Raw genomic sequence first — 11,031 nt, forward strand, 5'->3', positions numbered from 1 at the left:
ATTCAAACAGATGATTGTTGAAGATGTGGTCTGGCTAAAAAAATTCTCATGCTTAAACTAGAATAGTGATTTGTGAATGTAATTGTGATCAGGCTGGAGGTGATTTAATACATGCAACATCATTGACATTTATTCCTCAAAGTTTGCAGTTAGATATGGCGTACTGGCCCTTTAAATCATGTTGTTTTCTGTATCTGTGATGATAAATGTCCTTCAGAATATGGAGGTTCCAGCTGTGAGCCGTCAACACGCCACTCTGCTCTTCAACACGGCCCTCGAACAGGGAAAATGGGATCTCTGTCGTCACATGATCCGATTCCTCAAAGCCATTGGTTCAGGGGAGAGCGAGACTCCGCCCAGCACACCGACCACACAGGTAAGAGATGCTAGATACTGTCAGAAAACTTAAGAGAATTGATGATTAGGTTTCAGATGTTGATTTTCTCTCTGTGTTATTTTTGGTTGTACGCAGGAGCCGAGCTCCACGGGCGGTTTTGAGTTTTTTAGGAATCGCAGTATCAGTTTGTCTCAGTCTGCAGATAGCATCGCAGCCGGGAAGTTTAACCTGCAGAAGACCTTCAGCATGCCATCTGGACCATCCTGTAAAGGGTAACACACATGTGCTGTCCACACACACACAAACACACCTTCCACATTTAGAAATTAAACACTTACTTTAAAGATGCTTTCATGCACCTGATCGTCACACTGCTTTTTTTTTAAAAAAAATGTTAAAACAAAATATACACTGCAAAAAATGATTTTCAAGAAAAAAAATCTTAGTATTTTTGTCTTGTTTTCTGTAAAAATATCTAAAAATTCTTAAATGAAGATGCTTTTTCCTTGATGAACAAAACAACCCAAGAAAATAAATCTAGTTTTTAGACCAAAAATATCAAATTGAAGTGATGTTGTGCATAAAACAAGCAAAAAAATCTGCCAATGGGATAAGCAAAAAATCTAGAATTTTTCTTGAATTTAGTGTTTAAGAAAAATGTTCAATTTTTTGCTTGTTTTATGCACAAAATCACTTAAATTTGATATTTTCGGTCTAAAAACTAGATTTATTTTCTTGGGTTGTTTTGTTCATCAAGGAAAAAGCATCTTCATTTAAGAATTTTTTGATAGTATTTTTGTCTTGATTTCAGTAAAAATAAGAAAAACAATTCTCATTTTTTGCAGTGCATATATAAACACATTCAGTCCTCTTTAATGAGTGTGTGTTTGTGATTGGTGTGTGTGTGTGTGTGTGTTTGTTGTCCTCAGTGGAGACAAGTGGTGTAAAGACAGCGATTCAGCTGAGAATATGTACATCGATATGATGTTATGGAGACACGCACGTCATCTGTTGGAGCAGGTGCGCCTGCGAGATCTGGGCTCTTTCTCCGCCCAGCTGGGCTTCGAGCTGATCGGCTGGTTGTGTCGGGAGCGGACGCGGGTGGCACGGATCGATGATTTTGTCACGGCCCTGAAGTCCCTGCACAAAGACTTCCTGTGGCCATTTCCAGTCATTCCAGCATGTTCCATTAGTTCACCGCTGAAGAACGGGCGCTGCCGACCAGGTGCGTGTTTTTACCATAGACTGTAAAAAATATGGACGTAGTGTCTGTGACATCACCCATTGGGTTGGGAAGAGCTTTTTTGAAGCCAATAGTAAGTTGTGCCTGCTGTCGCCATGTTGGTTAAGAAGCAGGATGTGGGTGAAGCTGAGGTGGCTGAAACCACGCCCGCCAAGCTCAACAGTAGTGACAGCAGTGACAGTTCACCTGTCACTCAAGTGGCCAAGCCCTTAAGCATGCAGAACTTTAAGGCTTAATATAATTTAAACAAATGAGATACAAAACAATTCACCCCCTCACAGTTGTCATGAAGGGGAAAATGAGCTCTATAGACCAAAAACACTTTTTGTATCAGGCTATAACATATTAATTTCTGCTCTAAGGTTGGACATTTTAACGTGGCGGTCTATGGGGATTGACTCTCTTTTGGAGCCTCTAGTGGCCTGTAGGGCGTTGCAATCCAATTTTTTTTCACATTTTAATTGAAAAAACAAGATAATTGATGTAAATCCATTAGTGTGCCACATTCAGTTTCTGTCATTTCGTTTTGTTTTATAAATTCACCACGTCATAGGCAGCTGCATGGCTGCATCTCTCTTGCGCTCTCTTTCTCGATTTTTTGCCCAAATGATCGGGATTTCAGGGGTTGTTTTACATTTATTTTTTAAATAATAAGATTACAATTTTTACCTAAAAATAATCTGAGTTACAATTTTAACATACGATTTTAAAATAATAGGGATAAAATTTTTACCTAAATAATCAGGATTACTTTTTACCAAAATAATAGGGAGTAAGATTTTCCCAAAAATAATGAGGATTAAGTTTTTGGATAAGTTTTTTTTTTTTCAAATAATAAGGTTTTACAATTTTTTACCTAAAAAAATAATAGGGATTAAAATATTTTTAACCCAAATGATAGAGATTATGATTTTTACCTTTAAAATATATGGGATTACGACTTGTATTGTTTTATTTATTTGTCCTAAAAAATAATAGGGATTACAATTTTTACCGAAATAATAGGGATTATGATTTTTACCTTTAATAAATTAGGGATTATGTTTTTTACCCAAGTAATGGGGATTATGACTTCTTTAAAAAAATATAGGGATTTAGAATTTTTTTTACCTAAAAATAATAGGGATTACGATTTTTTTACCCAAACAATAGGGTTTTCGATTTTTAAAATAATTGGGATTATGATTTTTTTTTACCCAAATAATAGTGATTAAGATTTTTACCTTTAAAAAATTAGGGATTACGTGTTTTTTTATATTGATACGATTTTTTTTTCTTTAAAAATATGGATTACGATTTATAATAACAGAATTAAAAATTTTTTTAAAAAAATGTGATTGATTTTTTTACCGGGATTATGATTTTTACAACAAAAAATGGATTATGATTTTTACAAAAATAATTGGATGATTTTTTTTATAGGATTACGATTTTTTTTTCCTTTTTAAAAATAGGGATTACGATTTTTACAAAAAAAAATGGGTTTGACTTTTTTTTACCGGGATTATGATTTTTACAACAAAATAATTGATGGAGTTTTACAAAAATAATTGGGATTATGATTTTTTTTTACCCAAATAATAGTGATTACGATTTTTACCTTTAAAAAATTAGGGATTACGGGGGGGGGTTACCCAAATGATAGGAATTTTTATACCTTTAAAATAAATAGGGATTTAGACAATTTTTTTTTACCTAAAAATAATGATGATTACAATTTTTACCTTTAAAAAATTAGGGATTACGTGTGTTTTTTTATATGAATACGATTTTTTTTCCTTTAAAAATATGGATTACGATTTATAATAATAGAATAAAAAAATGGATTATGATTTTTACAAAAATAATTGGATTATGATTTTTTTATAGGATTACGATTTTTTTTTCCTTTTTAAAAATAGGGATTACGATTTTTACAAAAAAAAATGGGATTGACTTTTTTTACCGGGATTATGATTTTTACAACAAAATAATTGATGGAGTTTTACAAAAATAATTGGGATTATGATTTTTTTTTACCCAAATAATAGTGATTACGATTTTTACCTTTAAAAAATTAGGGATTACGGGGGGGTTACCCAAATGATAGGAATTTTTATACCTTTAAAATAAATAGGGATTTAGACAATTTTTTTTAACCTAAAAATAATGATGATTACAATTTTTACCTTTAAAAAATTAGGGATTACGTGTGTTTTTTTATATGAATACGATTTTTTTTCCTTTAAAAATATGGATTACGATTTATAATAATAGAATAAAAAAATGGATTATGATTTTTACAAAAATAATTGGATTATGATTTTTTTATAGGATTACGATTTTTTTTTTTCCTTTTTAAAAATAGGGATTACGATTTTTACAAAAAAAAATGGGATTGACTTTTTTTACCGGGATTATGATTTTTACAACAAAATAATTGATGGAGTTTTACAAAAATAATTGGGATTATGATTTTTTTTTTACCCAAATAATAGTGATTACGATTTTTACCTTTAAAAAATTAGGGATTACGGGGGGGTTACCCAAATGATAGGAATTTTTATACCTTTAAAATAAATAGGGATTTAGACAATTTTTTTTACCTAAAAATAATGATTACAATTTTTACCTTTAAAAAATTAGGGATTACGTGTGTTTTTATATGAATACGATTTTTTTTTCCTTTAAAAATATGGATTACGATTTATAATAATAGAATAAAAAAATGGATTATGATTTTTACAAAAATAATTGGATTATGATTTTTTTATAGGATTACGATTTTTTTTTCCTTTTTAAAAATAGGGATTACGATTTTTACAAAAAAAATATTGGGATTGACTTTTTTTACCGGGATTATGATTTTTACAACAAAATAATTGATGGAGTTTTACAAAAATAATTATGATTGATTTTTTTTTACCTAAATAATAGTGATTACGATTTTTACCTTTAAAAAATTAGGGATTACGGGTTTTTTTTTTTACCCAAATGATAGGAATTTTTATACCTTTAAAATAAATAGGGATTTAGCCGATTTTTTTTTACCTAAAAATAATAATCATTACGATTTTTACCTTTAAAAAATTAGGGATTACGTGTTTTTTGTATGAATACGATTTTTTTTCCCTTTAAAAATGTGGATTACGATTTATAATATTAGAATTAAAAAATGGATTATGATTTTTACAAAAATAATTGGATTATGATTTTTTTATAGGATTACGATTTTTTTTTCCTTTTTAAAAATAGGGATTACGATTTTTACAAAAAAAAATGGGATTGACTTTTTTTACCGGGATTATGATTTTTACAACAAAATAATTGATGGAGTTTTACAAAAATAATTGGGATTATGATTTTTTTTTACCCAAATAATAGTGATTACGATTTTTACCTTTAAAAAATTAGGGATTACGGGGGGGTTACCCAAATGATAGGAATTTTTATACCTTTAAAATAAATAGGGATTTAGACAATTTTTTTTAACCTAAAAATAATGATGATTACAATTTTTACCTTTAAAAAATTAGGGATTACGTGTGTTTTTTTATATGAATACGATTTTTTTTCCTTTAAAAATATGGATTACGATTTATAATAATAGAATAAAAAAATGGATTATGATTTTTACAAAAATAATTGGATTATGATTTTTTATAGGATTACGATTTTTTTTTTCCTTTTTAAAAATAGGGATTACAATTTTTACAAAAAAAATGGGATTGACTTTTTTTACCGGGATTATGATTTTTACAACAAAATAATTGGAGTTTTACAAAAATAATTGGGATTATGATTTTTTTTTACCCAAATAATAGTGATTACGATTTTTACCTCTAAAAAATTAGGGATTACGAGGGGGGTTACCCAAATGATAGGAATTTTTATACCTTTAAAATAAATAGGGATTTAGACAATTTTTTTTTTACCTAAAAATAATGATGATTACAATTTTTACCTTTAAAAAATTAGGGATTACGTGTGTTTTTTATATGAATACGATTTTTTTTCCTTTAAAAATATGGATTACGATTTATAATAATAGAATAAAAAAATGGATTATGATTTTTACAAAAATAATTGGATTATGATTTTTTTATAGGATTACGATTTTTTTTTTCCTTTTTAAAAATAGGGATTACGATTTTTACAAAAAAAAATGGGATTTACTTTTTTTACCGGGATTATGATTTTTACAACAAAATAATTGATGGAGTTTTACAAAAATAATTGGGATTATGATTTTTTTTTTACCCAAATAATAGTGATTACGATTTTTACCTTTAAAAAATTAGGGATTACGGGGGGGTTACCCAAATGATAGGAATTTTTATACCTTTAAAATAAATAGGGATTTAGACAATTTTTTTTACCTAAAAATAATGATTACAATTTTTACCTTTAAAAAATTAGGGATTACGTGTGTTTTTATATGAATACGATTTTTTTTTCCTTTAAAAATATGGATTACGATTTATAATAATAGAATAAAAAAATGGATTATGATTTTTACAAAAATAATTGGATTATGATTTTTTTATAGGATTACGATTTTTTTTTCCTTTTTAAAAATAGGGATTACGATTTTTACAAAAAAAATATTGGGATTGACTTTTTTTACCGGGATTATGATTTTTACAACAAAATAATTGATGGAGTTTTACAAAAATAATTATGATTGATTTTTTTTTACCTAAATAATAGTGATTACGATTTTTACCTTTAAAAAATTAGGGATTACGGGTTTTTTTTTTTACCCAAATGATAGGAATTTTTATACCTTTAAAATAAATAGGGATTTAGCCGATTTTTTTTTACCTAAAAATAATAATCATTACGATTTTTACCTTTAAAAAATTAGGGATTACGTGTTTTTTGTATGAATACGATTTTTTTTTCCCTTTAAAAATGTGGATTACGATTTATAATATTAGAATTAAAAAATATATTTTTATGATTTTTACAAAAAAAAATTAGGATTTATGTTTTTTACTGGTATTTTATTGTTATGATTTTTACAACAAAAAATGGATGGATTATGATTTTTACCAAATAATTGGGATTTTTATTTTTCTCCTATCATAGTGTTAAGCTCTCGATTGCTGAAGTCCCAGTCGGCAGACAGTTTGTTGAACAGTGACATGGACACCACGCCCCCTCAGGTCACCACAGCCAATCACAACTGGCTGGATGGTCTGGGGGCAGCGACAAAAGATCTTGACTCCGCCTCCTCACAGGGAGGACCACAGACACAGGACGCTTTTCTTTCTCCTCTCATTAACAAAGGTGCGTTTGTAAAATCTGTCTGTACCTGTCTGTCTGTGTCATTATTTGTGTCTCATGTCTGCTATTTGCGTATGTCTTCAGGAGAAGAGTGTAGCATCGGTTCGGCCACAGACCTTACTGAGACCAGTTCTGTGGTGGATGGTGATTGGACGATGGTAGATGAGAACTTCTCAACCCTTAGCCTCAGCCAATCAGAGCTGGAGCATATCTCCATGGAGCTGGCCAATAAAGGACCTCACAAGTCTCAGGTCCAGCTGAGGTACATCATGAAGGTTTTTGTAAACAGCATGTACGTGTGTGTTTGTAACGGCTCAGACACAATGATTGTGTGTGTGTGTTTCAGGTATCTCCTGCATGTGTTCATGGAGGCGGGGTGTTTAGAGTGGTGTGTGGTGATTGGTCTGATCTTGCGTGATGTCAGCGTCATTAAGCAGGTCATGGGGTTTTTGGACATTCCGGAGGTCTCTCCCGAAACGGTACAGAGCATCCGAGTGGGTCTGACAGCTGTCGACCAGTGGGCTTCATCTGATTGGTCAGTATCACTGGATCAGATCGTGTCTGATGTCTGAATTCAGCTGCAGTTATATAACAAGTTCTCTCTCTATCTCTAGTCTGGGATACAAGCCGTTTCTGAACCTCATTCGTCCTCAGCTGACAAAGTTGATGGAGGTTCCCGTGGAGCAGGTGCCGCCAGAAGCGTTCCAGGCTACCGGAGCATCCAAACTATCGGAGCCTCCTCTGCTGCCCCGAGCCGAGGATCCCCGCGGTCCCGCCGCATGCGCGCTTCCTCTGGAGGGATCTCCTGGAGTAAACAGCCGGCCGCTGGAGGACACATCTGAGGAGACTGAGGAAGAGGAGACGCTGGAGGAGGGCACATATGACTGCACCTTATCATGACCCTGAGAGAGACACAAATCTGTGAATTCACAGGTGAACTGATCTGAGACCAGCTGTATGTGGAGACACTCGATGGCTATCATGGACCAGATGAAAACCAGCCTGTGTCAGAAAACAGAAGTGTGTGTGTGTGTGTGTGTGTGTGTGTGTGTCAGTCTGAATTTGTGCTGCTCTATGACCATGTTACAATTGTGTGACTGCTTTGAGATCTGTGTGTGTGTGTGTGTGTGTGTGTGTGTGTGTGTGTGTGTGTGTGTGTGTGTGTGTGTGTTGTTTTGATCCGGTAGTCTCATGTTTTCTTGTTCTTTTTCTCACCTCTAATGAGAATTAGGTGCGGCCCGACACATACACAAATGCACATGCAGATGCACACAGACACACACATGCACACAGACACACACATGCACACAGACACACACACACACACACACACACATGTGCACACAGCTTGCACCAAATCCACACCCCTTGGCTTTCTGTTGTGTGTTTGTAGGTAAACATGACTGCAGAGATCAATGGAAATCATATAAGCTATTTATTAGCATAATATTGAATTTTATTCTTTTCTCTTCTCTTCGGTCGGTCGCTTACTCGGAATTATGGCTTCAGGTTTTAATGTAATTTGTGAAATGTCAGCCCTCATCTACCAGGTTTGATTCCTATAACCCGAGGTTTTATTAGACACAAAGCCCTTATATGATGAGATGTATTTTGTGAAATGTTTTTATGAAGAGATAAACAGAGCGAGATGTCAGTCAGACTTTAAAGTCATTCACGCTTCATATCAGAGGTCTTGATCATTTTATTCTTCCCATCATTGTCTATTAGTGTATTTTCAGACTGACACAGGTTTTTATGTTTGTCGTTTTAATCTGAATTAAGTTCATATTACAGAAATTCTGTCATGCTATTGATAGTAAAATACTTTCCTGTGGATTTTGGCATACAACATATTTATTAAATCAACCCATTAAAAGTTCAGAGCTTTTATTACATCCCTGTCACAGTTAATACATCATATAATCGGTTTCATATCCGTAATTAATATCCAAAAATAACTACCGTCACGGACACAGAAGGATGCTGAATAAACCTGAAGCTTTTTTATTATTTATCGGTTGGTATTTTTTCCAGTTGAGATTTATTAAAAGCATGTGGTTTGTGTGCCGTTTATCATCGCTGGATCTGATGTTGTTCTGATTTATTGATGAGAAGCTTCTGGATGTTGTTTCTTTAAAGAAGTTCAGTATTATAATGATTCTTCAGTGTTTCTGAGATCAGCAGATCTGTAATCAAATTCAGATGGACCAAATCATGTCAGAAAAACACTTTGTATTATTAGAGTTGAATTATTATTATTATTATGATGCATTCTAGGCTTTTGTCTCAGTATTTAGCAGCTTATGAACGGCTTTATTGAGATGCATCTTTTATCTGAATGTTTTATATTTCCCCCTAAAATAACTCGAGCAAACCAGTCAAGATCAACTAACATTGCTGGTTTGGTTTAATCTCCCAGTCTGACCAGTGGTAAAAACCATTAAAACAGAGCAGATCTTTCTTTCCTCGTTTCAGTATTTCTGTGTTTGAGGCGTAGAGATCAAATGTGTTTCTTCTGTTTATATGAGAAACACAAAGCACATGCAGGGAAGTTGTGATGGTGTCCTACACAAACCAAAGACCTGCGTTTGTGTGTGTGTGTGTGTGTGTGTGTGTGTGTGTGTGTGTGTGTGTGCGTTTGTGCGTGCGTTTGTGCGTGCGTTTGTGCGTGTGTGTGTGTGTGTGTGTGTGTGTGTGTGTGTGTGTGTGTGCGTGCGTGCGTGCGTGCGTGCGTGCGTGCGTGCGTGCGTGCGTGCGTGCGTGCGTGCGTGCGTGCGTGCGTGCGTGCGTGCGTGTGTGTGTGTGTGCGTGCGTTTGTGTGTGTGTGCGTGCGTGCGTGCGTGTGTGTGTTCGTTGATGTTCTATATACAGCATGGTACAAAATCCCCTATTATATTATTCTTGTCTGATATATTTTTGACAGTTCTGATGATAACAGTGACGCTCTTCTCAAGTTTGTTTTTTAAATCATTTAATTTTCTCCTAAAGTCAAGTGTAAGTTGAATTGGCCGTGTGAGAGAGATGTTGGCTTTTTCTTCATCTGTAAAGTTTAATATCTTCAGTAATCTGGAAAGATTTTGTGGCTCTGGAGTTTCTTCTCAAGGCCGTGTACAGAGAGTTTGCTGTACTATACTGTTTCTACTCATTTTCTATATTTTCCTGTACATAAAGAACAATAAATTATTTTTTAAACATCTTTTCTGCTGTGTATTTTGTTTGCCTAAAGTTTCTCCACTGCACTTTTAAAGAGCTTGTTCACCCAAAACATGAACATTCTGTCATCATCTTCTCTTGTTCCAAACATGAATAGATTTCTTTGTTCTGCTGAACACAATGATCTTTTGTGTAATTAAGCAAGAATCAGGAGCACCATTGTCTTCAACACTATGGTGCTCCAAAACTATTTGGGGACAAACATTGCTCAAAATATCTTCATGTTCAGAAGAACAAAGAAACTTGAGAGCAGTGTTGGGTTAGTTATGAAAGTATGTAATATACTACTCACTAGTTACTCCTTTCAAGTTACTTTACTCATAATTTCCCAGCCAAGAGTAATAAGTTACAGTTTTATTTACATTACTTTTCTGTTACACCCCTCAAAAAATGATTTTGCAGTCTGTGAATCCATGAAAGTTACAGATAAATAAAGAGTGTAACTGGCTCAAACTATTTTTTAAAGAGCTCAAAAAGTAATTTTAACAAAAAAAAGAATAATCAGGATTATGATATTTTTATCGGGATTGTGTTTTTATTGGGATTATACGGAAGAGGATTAGGGCCACTGGTGAAACAAATATTTGAATTCTGACTTTAATCTCAGAATTCTGACTTTAATCTCAGAAATTAAAGTCAGAATTCTGAGATTAAAGTCAGAATTCAAATATTTTTTTCACCAGTGGCCCTAATCCTCTTCCGTAGGATTATGATTTTTTTTGGGATTATGATTTTTTTATTGGGATTATGACTTTTACAACAAAAAATATAGATGGATCATAATTGTTACAAAAAATTATAATCAGGATTATGATTTTTTTATCAGGTTTGTGTTTAATTTGGATTATTTTTTATTATGAACAAAAAATATGAATTATAATTTTTTACAAAAAAAAGAATATTCAGGATTATGATTTTTACAAAGAAAACGGATTAAAATTGTTACAAAAAATAATAAGGATTATGATAT

The 11,031-nt window shown here is 32.7% G+C and overlaps 1 protein-coding gene across 2 annotated transcripts in view; it reads left to right on the forward strand.

The window, feature by feature from the left end:
- The window catches only part of ric1 (RIC1 homolog, RAB6A GEF complex partner 1), a 38,063-nt gene extending 28,571 nt beyond the window's left edge, over positions 1-9,492 (forward strand). For both annotated transcript variants that reach the window (XM_065243607.2, XM_065243608.2), the window contains exons 20-26: positions 218-376; positions 473-609; positions 1,267-1,562; positions 6,651-6,851; positions 6,933-7,110; positions 7,195-7,383; positions 7,463-9,492. In XM_065243607.2, the coding sequence (XP_065099679.1) occupies positions 218-376; positions 473-609; positions 1,267-1,562; positions 6,651-6,851; positions 6,933-7,110; positions 7,195-7,383; positions 7,463-7,748 (1,446 nt within the window). In that variant the 3' untranslated portion in view covers positions 7,749-9,492. The remainder of the gene's footprint in view (positions 1-217; positions 377-472; positions 610-1,266; positions 1,563-6,650; positions 6,852-6,932; positions 7,111-7,194; positions 7,384-7,462) is intronic.
- The last annotated feature ends 1,539 nt before the right edge of the window (positions 9,493-11,031 follow it).

Source organism: Paramisgurnus dabryanus, chromosome 18, assembly GCF_030506205.2.
Source record: "Paramisgurnus dabryanus chromosome 18, PD_genome_1.1, whole genome shotgun sequence".
In the NCBI taxonomy this organism is placed as follows: Eukaryota; Metazoa; Chordata; class Actinopteri; order Cypriniformes; family Cobitidae; genus Paramisgurnus; species Paramisgurnus dabryanus.